We start from the raw sequence: 24,568 nt of genomic DNA, 5'->3' as shown, positions 1-24,568 counted from the left end.
CCAAAGTTACAGAAAACATGATGGATGTATGACGGATGATGGATGTATAAGTATTTCTGAGCCAAAACTTTTTTTTTTTTTTTGACCCCGTATGACATCATAAAGGGTGAAATTCCTTGTATAGGCACTCCTGAGCCCAATATGCAAATTGGTTACAAAATTGGCTACACTCCACAGGACTTGCTCGAGAAGGATTTGTTTTTAGCTGTGAGGGAAAGATAACCTTGTTCAGCTTCCTAAATAACCCAGGATGTGGTTTGTTTCGTCAGTAAGCATTTCTATGACAAATGCTTTAAATAACAGGATGATGCAAAACCAGCTAAATCCATCTGACGTGTTTCTTTAAAATTTCTTCTTTCTGGCTACAATGTGTAGGTTTCTATGTAAGTACGAATCAACCTTTGCCAAAATCCAGTGTTGAACTGACCCCCGTTTGTGATGCAGTCCAGCGTAAAATGATTGGCACAAACATATAGAACTTTTTTTCCAAGTTGTGCATCCCAAAACACAACACTTCTAATGCCTCTTTAGCAATGACATTATGTATCTCCAGCAGTTACAGCAAGAAAACAGTGCCAGACTGCTGCTTCTCACTCAGGGCTGTGTCTATGCTAATGGGGCAGAGATTGCCACAAATGGGCGGGTTTTCTCCCTACCATGATGTCAATGTAGGGAGAAGTCTGGAATTACATGCTCAGAGAGACTGTTTATGATTTATTGGGATTATAAAAAAATAAGTGGGTGGATTTTTACCATTATAGCCTGGTTGTTCTCACACACTGCAGTCACGAAATTGTATTCAAACACCTAAACATGATTTTTGCATAATAGGTTGCCTTTAAGGAAGGGATACATCTACGACCTCCAGGGCTTACTGGGTATGCGCACATCAGTATTGCGTCATTTTTGTCATGCTGAACAACAAATACTGTATTTGCATTATTGTAAGGGATAGGTGTAGACATTATTAAAACAGTCTAATAGGTAGCAAATTTAAATTTATTGTTACTTTTCGGATGTAGCTGTATCCCTCCCTGGTGAAAAAAACAGCATATGCTAAACCTACCTAACCAGCATTCCAGCATCAAAATATACCTACCATCATATGCTGTTTTTTTCACCAGGGTGGACGAACATATTATGATCCTGGGTCGATTCTACAGAATATATATTTATATATTTTATATGTAGATCTCTTTAATTATTTATTGCTATCAGGATGTAAAGAGACTTTCAACCTGTATAACACAAGGTTTGGAAAAACCTTTAAAGGCTTTGCTTGTCTGTTACCAGCCTTATCGGTGTGCAATCACCACCACTAGAGGGCAGTCGCATTCTCAAACATATTTCACTGACTTCTGCAGTCTACCATATTCTTTTACACATTCACAGCATAAACACTGATATTCTCTTTTATTTTTTGAGCCTGTCAACTTTTAAAAAATGTATGGTAACCAGGCAGGGGCTAATGAATAAAATGACCCAGTAATAGAAATCCATACCTGCTTTATTTCAGAATTTGAAATTTTCAGTGTGATTTTTGTTGATTGTCAGCCCGGAAATAATCTGTATCAGCCTGGTCGTTTCAGTTTTGTCCCTTAAAGAGATAGTTCACCTAGTTGTCATTTACATCTTTGAAACAATGATTTCTGTCCCTCTGTTGAAAGTCGGCATGACAAGTGAAGAGATGATCACTTTCTGTTTCACATCGATGAACCAACCAAAGTCATGGCATGAGGTTAAGTAAATGCTAGGTGAGCTATCTCTAAGGTGCTGTAAACATTTTTTAAAATACCACACGTAATGTCGATATCACTGAAATAACTGTCCTTCGAAATCAGAACAAAGAATCAAAGGGGTGGCCCATGCTGTTTTATCACAAATCACATTGTGTGCATTCAGGTTTCCTGAGGAGTTCTTCCATGTGGGTAAAGCAAAGGCTGCAAGTCACGTTTGCATGGCCAAAGTAAAATTCTTTTACAATTATTATTTCTCATTATCATTTTTAAATATTTTCAATGATCTTTATTTAAAATGGTAAGACTACAAACACAAATCACAACTAATCATGGCCACAAACAGCTTCGACCATAAGAATGAATAAGTGCCTTAGTGGCCTAACATGAAAATATTGATTATTTGATGGGCCAAGGGAATGTCTGTTGTATCCCAGTGCAGCTATTACAGTTAATAATGTAGGCCATGCTTTATTAGGCATTTGGATGTTGTATGGACACTGAAAAAGAGTTAAAGCACTTTCTCAGCTCAAAAGGCCTCTAATCGACTAATTTGAAGGGGAATTTCAAACCACCCACTAAAGACACCTCACTGCACAGATCAATCATTCCTTTTTATGTGAACTATAAAAAGATGCCACCATCATAATTGTCTCATGCATGGATGAGACAATGAAAATGAAGGATTTGACAACTTTCCTAGATTTCACTTATTTTTATTTAATGCAACTTACGAATGATTGATACTACAAAACTGGTTCATCCTAGGGAGAAAATAATATAAGCAATAAAAAAATGTGAGAATTGTTCAGAAAACTATATTTCAATACAAATTGGGACACAGTAGGACAACATTTTGAACTAAAGCGCATTTATTTTTTGTACTGCAATAACACTTATAAGCCAGGAGCTCTCAAAAAAAGTTTTCAAAGGTAGAGAGAAAATCAGCTGTTGTGATTAATCAGTATTGATTTTGTGCCTCTTTGTGTTTGTGACATGACATACAACTGACTCACTGACCGCAGATTTCTGAAGGGAACATAGATTTGCTTAGGCTGCATATCCAGTGACTGTTCTGTACACAAGCATTAGTGCGTTGAACTCAACTGGAAGTCAGTGAAGCGAAACATGTATCTTCTGATTACTTAAGGTCTATACACCACCCCATTCAGCCTAATAGAAATTTAATTTGGACTAAGTTTACTTGACGGTTATTACACTCAGACTGAGCCATTAATCCAATTATTTGTTTGCATGTAAAATTCGATAATGAGAGGTGCAATGCATGTTTTGGTAGCTAACATTAACCTAAAAATAGTTTTCGGGTGCCTGTCTTGCATTTTGTTCTGAGGGGAGAAAGGAACCTTGTGTGGGAACGTGCCATATGTGCAGAGCGGCCCAGGGGTGTTCAGCTCATACTCTGTGTACCAATAGCTCAGCTTCCTTTGGAACCCTCAGACTTTAAGACTTTGAAGGCCCTTGATAGTCTGATGCCCCAAGGCACTGGCCCCATCTATAATCCTGGATGGTGTTATTGTTGATGAGCCTAGCTAATGATGTTGTGATGAATTGCCAAGCTGTCTGGGAAGATGAGGAGCTCTCTCTTGGCTAGGCTGAGCTGGAAGTGGTGTTCTTTCATTCAGGCCAAGGTCTGTGCAGTCCCTGTGGGATTGTAAGGCTGAAATGAGAAGTAGAGCTGTGTGTCGGTGCCACATATGTAAGAGAAAACAAAGTACCTGGATGTTTGGTTCCAGCTATATTGTGTATATTGAAAAGAGGTTTGGGCCCAGCACTAAACCCAGAGGTACCCCATTAACCCTCTAGTGTTGCTCATTAATTTCAGTGAAATGAATGCACTATATTTTAGTTTGATGTTTTTGCTACCTGATCTCATGACGAAAATGTATACCTGTGGGAAGTTTTTCGCAAAATGCAAAATATGTAGCAATAAGTACATATCATAGCAGTTTCCAACAGAAATGAACAATAGAGGTGGTGAAACAGCAAGCACTTGTAAACATTTTTGTACACAGTTATGATCACAGCTCCGTATGTTGACCCCCGCCATATTACTACCCCCCTAGTATTGGTAGGTTTAGGGTTAGGTGGGGGGAAGGGGGTAGGATTAGGCAATCACGTAGTGATTTCAATGAGAGGGGGTAATAATTTGGCAGGGAGATGAAAATGGACATAACACCAAATGTAACAAGCTTGCCCAGTAGCTCAGCCGGCATGGAATTGGACTTAGGATGTGGAGTCCTTGGGTACGAATCCTGTGAAAAACATGACTCATGATGAAAGAGCTTAAAATTGAAAAATAAGCTAAAACGGCATACTTGCGATTGCATTTTTACATCACATTCAATGTTGTTCATACTATCAGGTAGGTTTAGGTGTAGTGCAGCTGATATGTTATTTTAAAAAGTCACAGAGCTTTGGAGTTATAGTGCCACTCAACGGACATTTCAAGTCAGAACTGCGGTGACATGTACTGTACAAAACCAACGTTACATAAAAAGTACCATATGTACGTTTATCTGTTCCGGGGACAAAAACCGAACACTGTTTTAGCACCACTCAGTGGACATTTCTGTTGGAAACTGCTGTGATATGTACTTATTGGTACGTATTTTGCATCTTCCAACAGTTATGTTTTTGTCATGATATCAGTGTGTTTTTTATTTAATATTTTATTTTGTTAGGGGACTTTATGGTGTTAAATTATATTTATGGACAGTGCTGGGGGTAACGCATTACAAGTAACGCAAGTTACGTAATCCGATTACTTTTTTCAAGTAACTAGTAAAGTAACGCATTACTTTTTAAATTACAAGAAAATATCTGAGTTACTTTTTCAAATAAGTAATGCCAGTTACTTTGTTTTCCCATGTATTGACTGACAGCTCTTGTGTTGCCATGTTGAGAGAAATCGGGAGTAGGTGCAGAGGCGTTGTGTGTGCTGTGTATTTATTTGTATTTATTTATTTATGTATAAATATTTATAAATGTATGTTTATTTATATTTATGTGAGAACATGATGTTACTGTAGTTATAGACTCACTTGCACAAAAAGATATAGCATTCCTCAAAATGAATAAAAACAGTAAAATGCACAAACTCAGAATATGACGCAAATCTGCAATACTTAAATATATTAATTAACACAAATGTCCTTTATATATTTAATCCCATTTTATTAACCAATGTCTTTGCTGCTGATCTTCGATGATCCAATTCAACCATACTAAAAAAAATTACTTTAGATAAACTAACAATGGGGCTTCTTTTTTTTAATTGCTGAAAAATGTTGAAATTTCTTCTCATGCATGAATTTACTTTTCCTTCACCCTGAGGCTTATACTTTTCACTTTTGGTGTGAAAGGGCTTTTACGTTTGCCAAAAATAGAACTTTTTATATTAAAAACAAACAAGCAAGTCCTGCCCAGATTTAAAAAGTAATGCAAAAGTAATGTAACACATTACTTTCCATAAAAAGTAACTAATGTAATTATTTACTTTTTTTAGGGAGTAACGCAATATTGTAATGTATTACTTTTAAAAGTAACTTTGCCCAACACTGTTTATGGAATAGCTATGATCCACTTATTACCTGGGGACCAGTGTTTGTGCATAGAACATGAAAATGAAATTTTCAACTTAAACTGTGATAGCCTAAATATTGAATGCTTTGGAGCGCACTCTAAAGTTTAGTCTCTTTTTATGGAAGACGCTTGGCAGATGATTGCTGAAAAACCAATTGTGCTCTTAGCACAGACTCTTGGTGTTTTTAAAATGCATTTAAAAACATATTTTATAAGCATGCTTATTATTGATTGTGATCTTCCCGTGATCTTTTGTATATTCTGTTTTCTTGTTTTAATTTTACATGTATACTCTTACATTTTAAAGCACTTTGAGAAGCTCTTTAAAGGTGCTTTAGAAAATAAAGTTATTATTATTATTTAAAAAAAATGTAAAAAGGGAAACTAACTATAGAAGTTTTTAGATGAACTATAAAAGTGTATTATTACGAAATTTTACTATTTTAAAATGTTATATGAAATATATATTTTCTAGAACATAAATCTAAAGAAGCTGTGTTCCAAATTTTAGGTTGATATCTCAAAAAATTAGCTTTCAGTAAGATTTTGTTTAGCCGCGGTTCCAAACGTTTGTACTGGACGAAATTTCCTTCCCATTAATTTCAAGTGTGGTAATTTTAAAGGGGTCATCGGATGCTAAGTTCACTTTTACATGTTGTTTGAACATTAATGTGTGTTGGCAGTGTATGTGCAAATCTACCCTATAATGATAAAAATCCCTGCAGTGGTTTTTAATTAATCTGTAAAAATAATATCCCCATTTTCAAATCCAGCCATTCTCAGATGCCTGTCGTTGTGGCATCACACCGACAGAGGCCGCTCCCACGATAGTTGATTGACATGAGTGTTTTACCTCAGATCAGCTGTAATAGTCCACCCTCTTTGTTTCGATGCCAGAGCAAGGATTGTAAGTTAGACAAGAATATCTCCAATTGAGCGATTGAGGTGTTGTGTTGCTGGATGTAATAATGAACATAGTGGTCGTCATTTACTCCCGCCATCTGATGTCCATGTTTTTTTTTTGTTTTTTTTTGTTTTTTTCACATAGCAAGGGGCAAAACCTTTACAAAGTTTCATACCATTCCGATAAAATAAAAAAAGTATTTTGTTTTTCAAAAGAGGGTTAACTACAGTATGCTTAATGGCAAATAATAACAATTGAAGTTAAAATGTTAAAATGAGCAATCATAAACAGCAGAGATTGTCTCACTACAGGGAGATGAGAGGGCCTGTATTACTTACTATTGGAGAAAGTGTAACGGCTAACTTAAATCACGGGTCCCTTAATAACCATTCACATTACAGCCTTGACGTCACTGAATTTCAGTCAGAGTTGTGCAACACTCAATCGCCGTTTATGAATACCATAGGAATAAATGAGGACTGCCGTAAGCTGAATCCCACCTGTCGCAAAAAGTCAGTGACTTCTCTTATAAAACAGCATTTTTTTTTGTGGTAAACTCTAAAAATAGTTCAATCCAAATGTACTGTTTAGTGTAAAACATGTTAAAGATTAACAGATATTATTAAATGATAAGCCTTTTCCTCTAAAATGCTGTTTAACCAGCATAGTAAAACCTCTTCTCCAAAAAACGGCTTCTGGTCTCCTTTTCCATGTACTGCCAGCCCGGAAGCATTAGCTTTAGCCGTTACACTTTTTCGGCTAATGGTTGCAGGCTTGCCTTCTAGTGGCTTTGATAAACACAACCATGATTACAAACTCACCTGAATGTGCTTTGTTAATTGATTTGACGCTGAGCGTTAATTGGCTGCAACAGACTCAACTATGTTTGGCTACAGGAGAATACTGGTTTCTTATTGGCTGATAAAGCTAATAAGGAACTAGACACAGCAAGAGGAAACTCAACTGCTGAGCTGCAGATGCTATGTCAGTCTGTTTGCCTGGGAATCTTGCCTAAAAAGAGACTGTGTGTGTTTGTGTGTGTTCCAGAACAATAACATGATATCAACTGAACATCAGGTAGTAGGCACTGGTCCTTCACAAAGAAATCAATAAGAAAGCACACTCACAATTTTCCTCACCCCAAAAGATTACGAGGCAATCAGAAACACTTGGTTAAAATACCGTAGCTTGTTTATGAGTATATGGAAGCACAACACTAATGTGTCCCCAGTTCATACTGAGCAGGGCCACATCTGTTCCTGTGTTACTGAGTTGCTCAAAGCACATTAGCTTGAACAAATCAACAAATTCTTTTCCGCGGCTCAGAGCTCTGTCAGTGCACAACATGCTATTGGTAAAAAGGCAGAGAAAACAGTGAAAGAAGGACAACTGCTATTTGTATACGGGTCATTCTACAGAATTGGTGCAAACTGCTGTCTCACAACCAAAAAACACATTTAAAAAGCATTTAAGTATTCAAATCTTAGATGTTTACTAAGATCCTACTATTACGTATTGAAATCCACAATAATATTTAAAATATCAGTAAGCTTACTATATATAAAACCATAATTTATTGAGTACTTTCAATTAGGAGGTGACTGTCTCGAACCCTAACTCCTATATTTCAATTTCTGAAAATTATATTGAAATCATCTTTGTATTTTTTTTTCCATTGTTATTTTTAAAAGTATCTTTTTGATTCTTTTAAAAAGTGAAGTTCAAAAAAAAAAAAATTTGGTGGTGTTTCGGTAGTTACTTCTTTGGGTTTTTTTGGGGGTGTTTTCAAACAAAATTGTCACTACCAAAACATTTGGTGGCGTTTCGGTAGTGACATTTTTTTTTTTAGGTGTTTTCACATAAAATGATCACTACCAAAATGGTCAATACTACACCAATTGGTTGCATTTCGGTAGTGACATCTTTTAGTTTTTTCCATAAAATTGTCACAAAATAGTGACATCATAGTTTGTTTTTTTTTTTGGGGGGGGGGGGTCCATAAAATTGTCACTACCGGAACACTACCAAAACATTTGGTGGTGTTTTGGTAGTAACGTCTTAGTTTTTTTTCTTTTCCCATAAAATTGTCACTACCAAAACAGTCACGACAGAAACTTTTGATGGCGTTTCGGTAGTGACATCTTTGTTTTTTTTTTAATAGATATTTTCCCATAAAATTGTCTCTACCAAAACAGTCAATACTAAAACATTTGGTGGTGTTTCAGTAGTGACATCTTTGTTTTGTTTAGGTGTTTTCCCATAAAAGTGTCATTACCAAAACAGTCATGACCCAAAACATGTCATTGTTTGGGTAGTGACTAAAGGGAACACGTAACCTTTTATTTGGGGCAAGTAAACAAAATTTTATTTATTTTTTTGTATTTTAGTATGTTTTAGTATGCAAGTTAAAATTCTGTAATGTGATTTGGTCGCTACCAAAGCATTACTGTCACTACCGAAAATGTGCAGTCAATACTGAAACATGGGTTTTGTCAAAAAATAAAGTATACTGAATTATCATCTAAGATGTTATGATAGTTTTTGGTTCAGTGTATATTCAAAGTAATAATTCCTTAAGTTTGAAATCAGTATGATCAACTTTTTGTCTTTTACAAAGAAAAATGTGAATAATTTTTCATTTTTCAAAATGTTTCAAAATACAACAAATCTCAAAAATGTAATAAAATAGCAAAAAACATATTTGCAATGTAGATATAAGCTAAATCTTAATAGGTCAATATAACCTTTCTAAATAAATTATTATTACTGTGTTTCAGTAGTGACAAATTTGTTTGCACAATTACTAGAAATGTGTACCTTGGATATTATATAATTTGCATACATACAAAATGAGATGTATTCAAGATGAACTGAGAATTCTAGTACTTTCTTACTGACCATGAAAATGTACTTTAAATTACTTTACATTTATTTTGTATTTTACATTATTTTTACATTTTTATTCAAAATACATTTTGTCTTAATGGAATTATTTAGCTTTTTACTATATCAGTCCAGGTCACTGAGTTGCAGCAGTCACCGCATTTCTGTGAAGCTGCAGCTGTCACAAAAACATGACGACACAGATTTTGTTGCTCGCAGTTTCGTTTTGGCTTAATGTGAGGAATATTTCACATATATGTTGCCACGTGTTCTGTAAAAAAGCCATTTCAACGTTTTCATCTTCTCTGTGTGAATTTGGACCCAAGATGCGAATTCATGAGTGAACAGCTGACGTGCTTGTCAACCCCCTGCGGCACTTTTCTCCTTTGCCATGAAACAGAGCGAAACAGAATATCAGAGGATTCTCAGTCTCTGTTTATTCCAAAAGATTCCAAAAAATAAAGCAATCGGTCCACATTCCATTTAGAAAAACGTCCTCCATTTCATCCCATGGCAGACTCTCCAACTGAAACGATGCTAGTGATGACAAGTCCATTTGTGTGGGAGACGGTCATAGGTTCCCAAACGTGCTCCCAAATGCACAATATGAGCAATCCTCTTGTGTGCGTCTGTGTGAAATTGGTGTGTCATCCAAGATTTTAAGTTACATGAATGTTTTCTATTTACATGTACAGTACATATACATATAAAACTAATGAACAAGATTTCAGTTACACAGCATGGCATAGAAAAGGGTGATCGGCTTATACTTTATCAATATAACTATCTTTAATAATCATCTCCATCTCTTAGTCTTCAGGTCATAACTGGACTACATAAATTAAAGTCCTAGTGAACTAATATTAGTGATATACGTAATCATCGCTTTTATAAAACAAACATAACTAAAGGTTGTCATGCTTTCACAGTTAAAACTGCATATCGTAGTGCACCTTATTAAAAGTACAATGCATCTGATATGAAAAACAAAACAAAAAAGCCAAAGATGACATAAATAAACCCCTGATTACAGGATGCTAATTTTTCAGTCTTCACATTTCCCCATATAGAGACAATATTAATAAAATGCATCTGAAATGCCTTGACATATTTTGGCACACATCAATATTTGGCATTTTTGGGGTATCATAATATATCAAGTCCATATATTAATATACAGATCCATCTCAACCAATATACCATCTAAACTGTGAAATGCAGAAGGTAAAGTATTCTTGGATTTTTTTTTAATTAAAAGACAGAATTATAAAACTACCGCTTGCATCGGCCATAGGCAAGAAAAAACGGATCCGAACACAGTGATCCAAAAAATTAACATCACAACAAATCAAACCAGTGAGGAGGAGAAACAAAACTACTCAAATCAGTTTTTTTTTTAAGTCAAGCATTTGCATGGTAACATTAACATCAAATGAACAAAAAGTTGAATTATATACATAATTTATTATACATATCTCATATAATAAGAAATGATTCTAGTCAAACATTTTTAATATATTTATATATATCGTGTAGATCGAGTAAACAAAATCACATTTGATGCAGATGTTTCGTGTGCTTGAGTTCTTGAGAATCAGAGATTCCAAAAACACGTTGCTATGGAAACAGGTGTCGAGATTTTCCCATAGGAATTATTTTCAATGTGTAACGTTGTTCCTCAGTGCAGCATTGCAATGTCATCACTTACATTGTGAAAACGTCTATGAAAACCAAAGTGGGGCAAGTTTGTGAATACATGAGCGAAATGAGGTCATATTATATGTGCGTTTTCAAGTGTGTGACAAAACGAGAACTTGGAAATGCGGTTATGTAAAATATACACAACAAGAAACTGTATAGGACTGTGGCTACACAAGGTTTGTGAAGTTATCTGCATATGTACACACAGCAATGTGCCTGTATACTTTTTTTTATGTGTCTGTCAGCATGTTTTTTTGCAAATGTTGGTTGTATACATCACCGCTGGTCAAAATATGATTGCACTGAACAGTAAACACAGTGTGTCTATGTATGTATGTATCTGACATCCTCTGTTTAGATGTCGTAATTCATTGTATATGGTATAATTAACTATTATTATGTATATATATATATATATATATATATTTCTATGTGTGTAAGAATATGTACACATGTGTGCATATGTATGAAAGTGGAGGTACAGCATGCTTGCACCAGTGTGTGTGTGTATGTGTGTGTGTGTGTGTGTATGTAAGGCACTCAGGACAGCTCGCTCACACTCAGAGGCATTGCCATGCCAGGTCTCAGGTACGGCACAGCATGGACGGCTTTAGAGAAGTCTGGAGTCAGCACTCGCCCGTTCTCCCCTGTACTGCCCGTTATAGACAACCTGGCCTTACTGCGCATAGCATCTGTGAACGTCATCTGTTACCAAACACACACCCACACAAACAGAATATATGAATACGCAGCGATTCACACCCAGATTCACACACATGGAGACAGAAAGAGAAAAACATAAACATTCATTAATGTTATACTGTGCATCTTATCTGAAATACTGATTTATATTATATATATAACATCTATATAAACTGTAAATGTTTATGAAGAGCAGATGGGGTGGAGAATGATTGACAGCTAATGGGTCTCGCATTTAGATGGCGGAGCCTTATATCAAAAGCAAGCGGTGCAGCCAATCCACAAACAACCACAAACGTCAAAGATGATAAACAAACAGAAAATGATTTCTTGTTGATCCATTTTTTTTAATATTTATCCATACATTTTACTCTCCCTTTGTTTATGCTTTGTCTACCTACACCTCTTTCTTTAATCTTGATGACACAAGGTGTGTGTGTAGGCACAGTTTACCAAAACTGTGTTTTTTTTATTTATTTAAAGAGGTCATATCATGAAAAAAAATCGTATTTTCTTTCATTTTTTGATGTACAGTTCACAATACTGACGCGGAAGAGAATAAATTGTTGAATAAAGTCATTATTTTTGTTTTCTTTGTGCACAAAAAGGATTTTTGTAGCTTCATAACATTTAAACCACATGTCACATGGACTGTTTTAATGATGTCCTTATTACCTTTCTGGGCCTTGTAGTTGTGTTGCTGTCTATGTAGGGTCTGAAAGCTCTTGGATTTCATTAAAAAATATCTTAATTTGTGTTCTGAAGATGAACGAAGGTGGGTTTTGGAACAACATGAGGGTGAGTAATTAATGACAAATTTTCATTTTGGGTGTACTCTCTTTAAGTAGCACATTCCATAGTTGGTTGCTTTGTAAACCTGTCACAGTATAATACAGACTTTGCTAAGAGGCTGTTATGAAGGATAATCAAACTATACATGACTCGATTTTTGGTTTTCACAAACATTTTTTCCTAAAATCTTGAATCGTTTACAATACCACATAAAAACGCTGGATGGAAATGCCAAAATGCAAATAAATTCTAAAAATGCGCATAAAAAAACGTATGCGCACAACTGAGTAGGATAAACCTTTTATCCGATAACGCAAAATGCACATTACCTATGATGGAAACACATTTATCGAATAAATTCCACCATGCGCATCAAAAAAAGTCATGTGACTTTGTATGCCTGAGCAATGTCTGTCATCAAAGTATTTCTGAATAACGGCATCCATCCACCTCCTAAAGCAATGACCGTATTTATTGTGCTTTGTCTGCCCGCTCTAAGGCGCAACTAATATGAAAATTATTATAGGCCTATTCAGAGGCTTCTCCTACTTTTCTCAGTGATATTTTAATGCAAGTTTATCAGGAAGTCACAAATTTGTTCTCATTGACTCTTTGGATGGAGACAGTGCTTTACTTGCAAATGTTTTATGCGATAATCCAGTTTTGCGCAAAAGTTAAATTTGCTCTCTAATAGGACCTGAAAACATTAATTAAATATGGTCCGTTTAGATTTATTTTTGGGAAAAACGCCCCATTTACACTACCAGTCAAAAGTTTTTGATTTTTAATGTTTTTTTTTTTTTTTTCAAAAAGTCTCTTCTGCTGACCAAACCTGCATTTATTTGATCCAATTTGATTTTGATCTCAAAAACATTTATTATTATTATTATTATTATTATGTTGAAAACAGCTGAGCAGAATTTTTTTAGGTTTCTTTGATGAATAGAAAGTTCAGGAACAGCACTGACCTGAAATAGAAATCTTTTGTAACATTATACATGTCTTTATCATCACTTTTGATCAATTTAAAGCATTCTTGCTAAATAAAAGTATTAATTTCTATAATAATAAAAAATACTGACTCCAAGCTTTTGAATGGTATAGTGTATAATGTTACAAAAGCTTTTTATTTCAGATAAATGCTGATCTTCGGATCTTTCTATTCATCAAAGAATCCTGAAAAAAATGTGCTCAATTTTTTAAATATTGATAATAATAATAAATGTTTCTTGAACAGCATATTAGAATGATTTCTGAAGGATCTGGAGTAATGATGATCAATGAAAATTTAGCCTTGATCACAGGAATAAATTATAAATTTGAAAATATATTTAAATAGAAAGCAGTTATTTGAAATAGTAAAAATATTTCACAATATTACTGCTTTTGCTGTTTTTTTGAATCAAACAAATGCAGGCTTGGTGAGCAGAAGAGAATTTTTTAAAAACATTACAAATCTTTTGACTGGTAGTGTAATTCTCAGAAAGTCAAAGAAAAATAAATTACTATCTTACTAGTGGACTCAGGGAAAAACAAAGAAATTGTGATATGAAACGTACGATATGACCCCTTTAAATGTTTGACAAATGCGTGTCAGCATGATGCCTGGAGAATCGTGCAGTGGCGATGAAGCGTTTGGTACACGATAAAAAAAATGACAAAAAAACAAAAAACAGTGATCAAACGACAAAAATAAAGCCTCTGCCGTTCCTACCCCACTAGATCTTAACACTCTCCAGCCCATAAACGTTGTACCCTTCCTTATAAGTAGCAAAATTCTGAGAATTCTGCGAGGAAGAGGAGGGATTTAGAGCCTGAGTCTTGGCAACCTTCATGCGTTTGGCCTCCGCGCGAGACTTGTAGCAGAACTCCACCAGAGCGACCAGCATGGCCAACCCGAGGCCGCCCACCAGGATGTAGAAGACGCCCGCAACGTTACTCAGGCTGAGGGCACTAGTCTTCTCCTGCAAGGGGTTGAAGGTCAAAGGTCAAACATAAGGGAGCGAACAGGTGACAGTATGCCAATACTACTGATTATCATTAACACATTAGACTTTAATTACGCTATAAAAACAGTACAGTACTAAGTGTGTATATGTGAGCGTCTAACAGTAAATCACACAGAATACACAGACGGCTACAAAAGTACAACAGGACAATGCGGTGCAGTGTGTGCACATAAAGAAGGAAAAAAGACGCCACCTACAGAATTGCAATTAAAGACAGCTGAAGTAAAAGGCAAATATACAAACAACATTTACAGCATTGGTGAGGGAGAAGGAGAGACCGCATGGGAAAGAGAAAGAGAGATAGGAGGGAGAAAGAAAGAGTGTAAGAAAGATAAATAAATAAAAAGGAACAGGACAAGTTGTCAATAAAGCACACAGAAATACAAAGGAGCACAAGGAAATTCTGAGCCTATACAGGTATGCGTGTTTGTGCGTGAATCAAGTACGCACTTAAGCGTACATTAAATACGCTATGTGTCACTCCCATGCATTACTGTGTTTATATTACATCCCTGTTCGTATAGGCATCATTGATTGTATACATAGGTCAGGCTCTGATTCATGCGGTGGTAAATCTGTGTAGGGGACTTGCTTTGACACACACACACACAATCATCATAGGCTGTATTCAGTTTTTTTTTGCACACGCTTCCTTTCATATCACTCTCATACTCTTTTCCTCCCGCACACACAAGGACACACACATACACACACACAGTCTGCTAACGCTTGGGTTTGGATCACCCAAATCGAGACAGTGTTTTCACAAGTTTTCATGCGTACACACATACACATTCTAGCCCTGCCAGACACACACGCGTGCGCGCACACACACGCTCCCTGCAGTGACTGACCTTACTTCCAGAGTCCTTGGCTCCACATTCTCCCTTATCGTACCACCATTTGTTTTTCAGCTTGTCTAAGATGCCTTGCTCACTGAGTTTCAATACTGCAAGGTTTACTGGCGTTCTTCGCGTATGGGAAATAACATAAATAACATTACCAATGTTATTTTATGTTATTGTCAGTAACATTTGCACTCGCTAACAGCGCTGGTAATGATTCAGCCCTGAGCGTGGTGGCGATCGACAGTCTGCGCTCCATTTGGCAGTCGGCAAACGCGGCTTTGCCGTGCCAGATGTGCACAGACTCATCGCCGCGAGCAGGAAGCAGAAACAGCGCCCGCCGACGAGCCGTGTACCTCTGGGAATGTCTTTTTTAGGTGTTTCGATTTCATTCCGGAGCAGATGTGTCTGACTGAAAGCTCCTGCTGACCAACTGACGGTATGTTTAAATTTGTCGGTGCCTCGGCTTGTTTCCTGGAATGGCTGGTTGTGCTTCCTGCTCATTTGCATTTTGTTCATTTCATTTTTTACCCATAAATCCCGAGCACGAGTCTGACCTTTGACTCCCCGCCTCCGCTGCCGCACTCTCCTTTGTCGTACCACCATTTGTTTTTCAATTTATCCAGAAGCCCCTGCTCGTTCAGTTTTAGCACTGCAAGGTTTACCGCGTTTCTTAAACAAACGATAAAACATACTTGTCAGACAGCATTAGGGGGGGCGGGGCTGCAGCGGGCCACGCCCCCCACAAGTTGCATAGAATGAATGGAACATTGGGTTAGACAATCCATCAATCAGTCAATAAATCAATCAAATCAACCAACCAATCAAAATGACGTTAAACAACCCATTAAAATATTAGGTGGTCGAGCTTTAAGAGTTCTTTTTTTAAACTTAAACTCTTGAGGCAGGAGGCTAGAACAGAGGAGGATCAGCAATAGTATCAGTTATCACACAACCGCACATACAGATCCTCAAATCAGTTAGCAGAGAACACTTTAAGCATTGAGGCAAACAAATCTGGTTAGAGGTATCAAGAGAGACAGCATGCATAGTTCAAACAGTGCATCATCAAATGCATTCATAATCAAGTTACTGTTTTCAGCCTCTGAGTCATCATTCTTTAATGCTTATGGCGACCATTCAAAATTCAAGTGCCCAATCACATGCATTGATTATTACTCATTATCAATAAATAGCTTTTGTCATAACACAGTCTGGTTGCAAGAGGCCATCGCTTCAGTCATTAAGAATAGACATGCATTCAATAAAACAGATACTAAAGGCAAACATGAGTAGAATGGGTCATACTAACCACAAGGAAACAAACATATTATTAGTTTTTCACTACTACACTATGCTTCGCCTTAGAGAGGGTTTAACGTTAGTAGTTTAACGTTTGTCATTGTTTGCTTCACTGAACACATGGCAGTTGATTATCAGGAAAACAGGTGGAAAAAAGGCTTCAGAACTTGAAGACTATTGGATAAAACACATCCGAAACCTTCTCTTCAATTATTTACTGAGCTCCATGAGTCAATCTGTTAATTCCTGGAAAAGAATCACATTAACTAATCTACTATGTTTAGGGCTGTCAAAATTAGAATGATAACACAAGCAATTTATTTAATTGTTTAACACCATTAACGCATTTTTCACAAACCTGAACCAACAAAATTATTGACAGAGAGAGACAATTCTACTTAATGGCCAATCCCATTATTTATGTTATAGATAAATATTTACATTACTCAGATATTGGTTTTATAATATCAGATCAATGATAAAAGTAGGAAACTTTTCATTAGAAACAATTTATGAGTGGAATTCCAAAAAAATAATCGCTTACGGATAGGGCTGTCACGAGTACTTGATTTTAAAAAATCCTCGACTGCATTTTGCCCATGTCGAGTAACTGACAAAATAACCGAAGTGCTGCATTTCATGGACGGGCATCCATGAAACACACTATTAGACTGTTTTCCAAGGCTAGATGATATATTAAACCCATTGTAAAATCATAATAAAGCATAATGCTATTGCAAATTCACAAACGCTAAGATTCAGTTAAATGAATATATGCAACGCAGGTTTAATATATGCGCTTTTATTATTTACATTCGTGTAGGTTACATATGTGCTTGTCTGAGTGGCTCCCTTCACTTCATGCTGCTCCACACAAACTGTTATCAATTACATGTGTGGAGCGTCTGCACCATTTCATCAGATCCGTAAGGTAAGTTATTTATTATCCTATGCCACAACAGGAGAATAAAGCAATATCTTTCTCAATATGCTACCTATTCATTGTGATTTTAAAAAAAGTTAAATGCTAGTTTACATGTTTTGATGCCCACATATTCAAGAAATTACAGAGGCTGTAGACAGAATATTAAAGATTAAGTGTACATTTGAATTAAATGTTGTTTAGTCAATATTAAACAAGGATTAGATCATACATTAAAGTGTAAAAACAATCGTCAGGTCTTTGGCATCCTCTCTAGTCATCTGTTATAATATGTAATGTACATAAGCGCTATTGTTTATATTGTTTTGTTCAATAAACCCATTTTATTGCTTGCTTTTGATACATTGAACTAATTATTGTCCCCTCATTGCTATTATATTTTAAGTCATTTTAAAGGGTATTTTTTACTTGAATCTAATTTTATTACCACAAAAAATTAATTATAATTACCCGATTGCTTGATTAATTGCCAGGGTAATTGACCAAAATAACTCGATTACCAAAATAATCGTTAGTGACAGCCCTACTTACAGCACTGTTATGGTGCGTGCACTGCACACTAAAAGCGAACTTCATTATTTGCACGAGTGGATAAAGTCAATGCAACGATGCAGATTTGCATCGGATGACGTGAATTGGGCGCCGCGACTGGCGCAAACAATCTCCTCAATCGCGTTTGCCGCACAAGTTGAAAATGTTTAATTTGAGCGAAAAGTTTGCATGATATGCTGTCGCGTAAACCAAATAGCGAAGAGCTTATTGACATGTCCAGTTTGAAAGTGACACAGATTGTTACACTGTTTAATTATTGCAGACTCATAGCCACAAATTACCTCAACTCAATAATACAAGTATTATTAATACAAGTAATTACAAGTATTATTTCACTTTCCAAAAAAAAAAAAAAAGCAATTGACCCTTCGCAAAGATTGACTGACAGGCAATCTGACCAATCATAACGCCGAATCTGCCATCTTGTCCGACAAACAAATTCGGTGGACTTAAACTTTAAAAAAGGTTGTGTAGTGGTTGAAATAAAATACGTTCTGATGTTCATTCATGTTTATTTCATGCTTTACGTAAATACGAAAAGACTATGCATTCATGTGCTGTTTGAACTGAGGCAATGCAGTGATATGGCACGACACATGAAAGAGCCACAAAATGATATTTACTGTTTTCTTTTTAAAAAAAAGACAAAATTTGAAAGCTGAGACCTTGTTTCATACCAGAAGTAACCCGGTCTGTCTTGTCTGTTGGCGTGTTGTCAGTTTTCTCTTTGCTCTGCGTATTTTTCACTGTGTGAGAACATGATGTGTAGCGTAAGAGCGCATGGCTTGTTGAACATAGCAAGAGTAATTAAGGAGGGCAGGTTTTTGCGAAGGGTCAATGGAATGCGTTAATGTGTTAAATACAAAAAAATTATTAAATTATCCACAGTCAAATATTTTCATCTGACAGCCCTAATATTTTTATAATTCACTTTGCAGTTTATTACGATGCTCACTCACTTCCTATTAAAATCTTAAAACCTAATTTGTTATTAAGTTTATGTTAAGAAAATGAGCTATTTGTTTAAGACTCCACTATACTCCATTTTCTACACCATCACTCTCGAGAGCACTGGTTGCTAGGTAACCTGCTTGTCAGTTGTCAGCTAGGCTTTTTAAAGCCCTCACTATCTGCAGTTTCCTTGGTAACTCTCTACACTGCTGTTTTTGCCTAGGTTGCCATTCATCCCTACACTCAGCACTGCTATTACCTAGTTTACCTCATTTTAAAGAGGGACCCCCGGCCTACATCAGGGTAGGTGGGATACTATAACAACATGGGCCATATTGTTATACTACTCCACCCACCTTAAAGCAGATCCCTTGGGTGTAGCGATGCCGTAGCCTTTAGAGTCAAGGTTCCCTCCGACCTTCATGGTGTCACAGGGCTTGCGCTGCTCGATGTACTCATTCATAGTAGACTCCAGAAGGTAAGCATATTTGCCTTTGGATTTTCGTACACGCAAAACGCCTTCCACTGTGTTTTTAACAAACACAGAAGGCTCTGCGCTCTTCATGTACTGCCACATCTTGTCAAAGAGTGCAATCTTAGATCTCTGGTTAAAGTGAAGAAAGAGACAAAGAGAAAAAAGGGACAGGTTTAGATTCAGGTTAGTGAGGGCATGATGATTAGCTATATCAGTGTTTTCATTGTAGATCTCAATGTCAAGAATAAATTAATGACATGACATATTAAAAAATACTGGAGTTTGTTTTTCATCTGAAAATATTGGAGAAATTTAGCATTAAATCATTTGCTCACTAATGGATCCTCTGCAGTAAATGGGTGCCATCAGAATTGGAGTCAAATTATGGACTGGTATGGCCTTAATGATGAATTGTATATAACAAACACCGTTTTTTGCTTCACGGCATCACTTGATGGACTGGAGTGGTTTAGATTACTTATAGATTATTGTGATGTTTTTTATCAGTTGTTTGAACTCTAACGGCACTGTCCATTACTGAGCAAGTGATGTAATGTTACATTTCTCCAAATCTGTTTTTAAATATGATTAAGAAACAAAGTCATCCACATCTTGAATGACCTGAGGGTGAGTAAAGTGTTTTTTAAGCATATTTTCATGTTCTCTTAAAGGGATAGTTTACCCAAAAATGAAAATTCTGTCATTAATTACTTGCCCTCATGTTGTTCCAATCACGTAAGACCTTTGTTCATCTTCAGAACTCAAATGAAGATATTTTTGATGAAACCAGAGCTTTCTGACCATGCATAGACAGCAACCCAACTGACACGTTCAAGGCCCAGAAACAGCATTGTAAAATTAGTCCATGTGAGTTCAGTTGTTTAACCGTAATTTTATGAAGCTACAAGAATAATTTTTGTGTGCAAAGAAAAAAAGAAAACACTTTATTCAACAATTTCTTCTCATGTAAATCTTCAACATGCGTTTACGAGAAGGAACCATGACATATGCGTGTGTGCTATGGTGTTTTAGTACCACTTTAAAAAAAAAAAAAATAAAAATTTTGAGATTAAAGTTACAATATTTTGAGAATAATGTTGAAATATTTCAAGAATAAAGTCAAAATTATGGGAATAAAGTCGAAATGTTTCGAGAATGAAGTTGGAATTATGTGAATAAAGTCAAAATGTTTTGAGAATAAAGTTAAAATGTTTCAAGAATTAAATTGTAGGAATTAAAGTTATATTGCGAGAGTATAGCCTGCACATGCCAATAGCCTGTATTGTGAGCACCGGGAGAAGTTGCCAGGCCACCGGAATTTATTTGAATACATGCGGGATTATTAGCAAAAATCATACCATGTGTTATATTTGCAGGAACAGTATGCTTGGAAATAATATCTCACGTCTTTGATTGCATTCATTAGGCCTATTTGTAGTGCGCCAGCCATCCAATAATAGCAATAAGCTTTGTGCTTTTGGTACTTTTAAAATAAAACAAAGTCTCAGCTTTCAAAATGCAAACAATGTGTCTTGCAACAATGTGTTTTTTCACACCCTTTAATGTGGCGGGACAGATCGCTGTATTCATGTGAATTGATCATCTTTTCGATTACAATGAGACTCATTTTATTACAGTTTTCTTTGTGAAAATTCCACCACCTACTCCACAAAAACATCTGTGGCATCCAATCTTTAATTCCACACGTATTTAATTAAAAACAACAATAAAACATTTTAGAAGTTATACTGTTGTCTTTTCTTTATAGTTTTGTCTTTTCCTGTGTACATGACTATTCACAAGCTGTTTTATTCACAGTATAATAAAGTAAACGATTGGAAATAATATTTAACATTTTCCATTTATTATTTGTTTATTTATTTGTTGCTTTTAACATAACATAGCTCATCTTTCAAATTCTGTCAGTTTTATCACGAAATACAAATTATAAATGTGTTCTTTCTCTTTATTTCAAGTTTATAGCATGATATAACATGAAGGAACATCAGAAGGAATGAAAAAACAGTATAGTCTAATTTAATGAAACTAATGTCTCATTGTAATCGGAAAGATGACTGATTCACATGACGCTTAAACTGAGGCAAATACAGCGACCTGTCACAGCACAGTAAAGAGAGTGAAAAACATATTATTGTAATAGACATATTGATTGTATTTCACTATATAAAATATTATAATTGAATTAAATAACTTTAATCTCGTTATTTCTACAAATTAATTCTTGAAATATTTTGACTATTTTCAAAACATTTCACCTTTATTCTCATAATGTTGACTTTATTCTCAAAATATTGCAGTTTTTTTTTTTTTTAATATGGCACTAAAACGTATTTTCATAGCCGTATAAAATTATGGTTAAACAAAAAATGTTTCAGTTGCATTGCTGTCTACTGAGAGTCAGAAAGCTCTCAGATTTCATCAAAACCATGCAAATCCTATGGGTTTGCAATGACATGAGTGTGAGTAATTAATGACAGAATTTTCATTTTTGGGTGAACTATCCCTTTAAGCACTGGCAGAGGTTTTTTTTTTTTAAATATTATAAACATTTGAAGAACATTCATCTTATTTACGACATAACAAGGTTAGTTCAAACCCCACAAAAAATAATGTCATTTATGAATTAATAATTCATGATTAGTAAAAAAAATAAAATAAATAATAATAATAAATAAATAAATAAAATATATTGTATCTTTAAAAAAAAAAAAACATCTAAAACATTTCTTGAAAATTATGTGTGCACTCATAAAGTTCAAAGGAAAATATATTATTTTTTTATTGATGGTTGGGCCATGGCTTGTCCACTTACCCTAAAGAACTCTTTGGTGGAGCCTGCATCCAATGTCCCATAAGCAATCTCAGTCTGTTTGGCCAGGTCTTCAGCACTCTCAATAGGTGAAACCATCCTCTCCACAGTGAGAAAAGCAGCCAGGTTAGCCGTGTAGGAGGAGATGATGATGAGGGTGAAAAACCACCACACACCACCAACTATACGGCCAGACAAGGACCTACACACAGCAAACACAGTGAGCCACACAAACGCTCACACACTCCACCAACAGAACCAGCATTTTGTTACTGTAATATCCGAAAGAAAGAAAGAAAGAAAGAAAGAAAGAAAGAAAGAAAGGAACCCCTTTCACTTTAGAGAAAATGGGGAATATGCAGCCGAAACACGGTACCACTCCAAGAGGGCAGGAAACGGCGACCTTGTGCATCTTACCGTTCCCAACCTGGTGAGTACATGTTCACAGAAGAAATGTTCAACCAAAGTTTAAACTACAACATTGATTAAACATTTCTAATCCTGTGTTAGCTCTTTCTTCTTACCCATGGAACACTTAATTTGGGGATAAAGGAGTTGAATGTAACTCTTAAATTATTTCAAAAGGAAATGGGTATGAAGCACGAGCTGCAGGAGCGTGAACATACACAAACCACGGCATCTTTGGGAAAACTGACGATGCACAAAGCCGAAAGCACACCCCACGCGCTAGCCAGCTAGCATTAGCGCCCACTGCATGCACCAACCTTGGCGAAATATCGCATCCCTGCTGCATAAAAGCGCCCAGAGAAAACCACAGACTATTAAAGATCCCAAATTCGTTCGTAGATTCGCTAGGGCCCAGCTGCCCATCCTCAAACTCCTCAGTGTGCCACTCGTAAGGGCTGAAGCGGCTAACAAGGAAGAGCACAACGCTAACTCCGATGTAGGCGAATACAATGCACATCCAGATCTCGTAAGCCAACGGGTCCAGGAAAGAGAAGACACCCGGCTTGGATTTCTGTGGTTTCTTGATCATAATGGATATGCCCAGACTCATGAACGGTTTTGAGAAGTCGATCACCTCCTCTCTGACCAGAGTGATGGTAAGAGGAGCTACAGCTATGTCTGCTTTCTGTCAATAGTCAAAAGAGGAGGAATTAGTTGAATGACACACATACTGACACTGATAGTACATAGTACACTCTTGTGTGTGTGAGTGGGTGTATGTTTTACTTCTCACCCCGTACACCAGTTCCCCAACCATGCCATTCCAGATCTTGGTCTCAGCATCTCGTGCGCCGTACTTTCCATCTGCTACAATCCTTAGCTGATATTTAAAGCCACAATGCTTTGCGATCTCGGCGGCCAGGTCCACACAGTATCCCTCATAACGTTCATTATCGGTGAATAACTCTGCATTCTTTTTCAGCATTACATACGGTGCCTCCTACAACAAACAGGCAGGGAGAGAAATACAGTATGTTGAGATATCTTCAAATGTATGCAATTTCATTTGCTCTTGATATCATGGAATATCTCTTACCAGGATTGTTGTAACAACAACAGTTTTATTCTCCATTCCCATGGTGTCGTTGGGGAAAAGGTCAGATTTTGTCACCGCCATTTTGTCCACCTCATTCCAGTAACCAATCTGAGAAAAAGCACACACTCATGAAATGGAACTTTCTGAACACTCCTGTTGAGAAAACAAAACCAATAATCAAATGTTTACTTTGACAAGTGTTAAAAGCTGGGGATCAAGAATCTTACTCAGAACTGTTCTTCTGGACATTTTGGTTCAGTTAAGGGCTCTACAATGATTTTTTTCCTAAATGTGAATGGAACGCTGTACTTAAATATTCTGATAGTGTTTCGTGCATCACTATTCAGCAGTGGTGCTGTGGTACGACTGAATCAACAGTGCCAAGAAAAAAGAAATTATGTTGCTGGGCTGTCTGCTTGCTGTCTGACTTGAATGTGATGAAAGAGGAGGACTGCGTGCAGTGAAATAAGACAAAGACGATAAATTGTCAACACACCTTTATACTGCGTTACCCACACTGGCTGCACAAACATCTTTTAAAATGTTGTTCATTGATTACTTTTAAGAACTAGTTCTTTGTAATGAATTACAAAGGCTTAAGAATCATTCTCGAACTCATGCCCATCACTTACAAAATTCATTATGCATTAATTTATTAACTATTTATCAACTAATTCAGTTTTTTATGAAAACATATTTTTATTAAGCTTTCGGATACCAAAGAAAATGCCGGTTTCAGATCAGTTTCAGAAACAGTTTCTGTCAGTTCATAGCAAATTATAGCTTGTGATACTTGTCAGATGATAACATACACATGTAACAATGCGGTTCAAATG

At 36.1% G+C, this 24,568-nt stretch overlaps 1 protein-coding gene across 5 annotated transcripts in view; it reads right to left on the bottom strand.

Annotated features, from left to right (window-relative positions):
* Positions 1–9,540: 9,540 nt before the first annotated feature.
* gria2a (glutamate receptor, ionotropic, AMPA 2a) overlaps positions 9,541–24,568 on the bottom strand; it is a 39,675-nt gene continuing 24,647 nt past the window's right edge. The window contains exons 9-16 of one of the 5 annotated variants that reach the window (XM_051108720.1): positions 23,733–23,840; positions 23,430–23,636; positions 22,954–23,321; positions 22,232–22,430; positions 19,280–19,527; positions 15,733–15,847; positions 14,070–14,285; positions 9,541–11,532 (exon numbers count right to left, since the gene is read on the bottom strand). In XM_051108720.1, coding sequence (XP_050964677.1) covers positions 11,368–11,532; positions 14,070–14,285; positions 15,733–15,847; positions 19,280–19,527; positions 22,232–22,430; positions 22,954–23,321; positions 23,430–23,636; positions 23,733–23,840 — 1,626 coding nt within the window. In that variant the 3' untranslated portion in view covers positions 9,541–11,367. Of the gene's footprint in view, positions 11,533–14,035; positions 14,286–15,184; positions 15,300–15,732; positions 15,848–19,279; positions 19,528–22,231; positions 22,431–22,953; positions 23,322–23,429; positions 23,637–23,732; positions 23,841–24,568 lie in introns of all 5 variants that reach the window. The other 4 variants (XM_051108686.1, XM_051108696.1, XM_051108704.1 and 1 more) reach the window with 4 other exon arrangements.

The sequence above is a fragment of the Labeo rohita genome, chromosome 1 (assembly GCF_022985175.1).
Source record: "Labeo rohita strain BAU-BD-2019 chromosome 1, IGBB_LRoh.1.0, whole genome shotgun sequence".
NCBI classification, from domain to species: Eukaryota; Metazoa; Chordata; class Actinopteri; order Cypriniformes; family Cyprinidae; genus Labeo; species Labeo rohita.
Note: the sequence above shows the minus strand (reverse complement) of the source record. Positions and strands in the feature narration are given on the sequence as shown.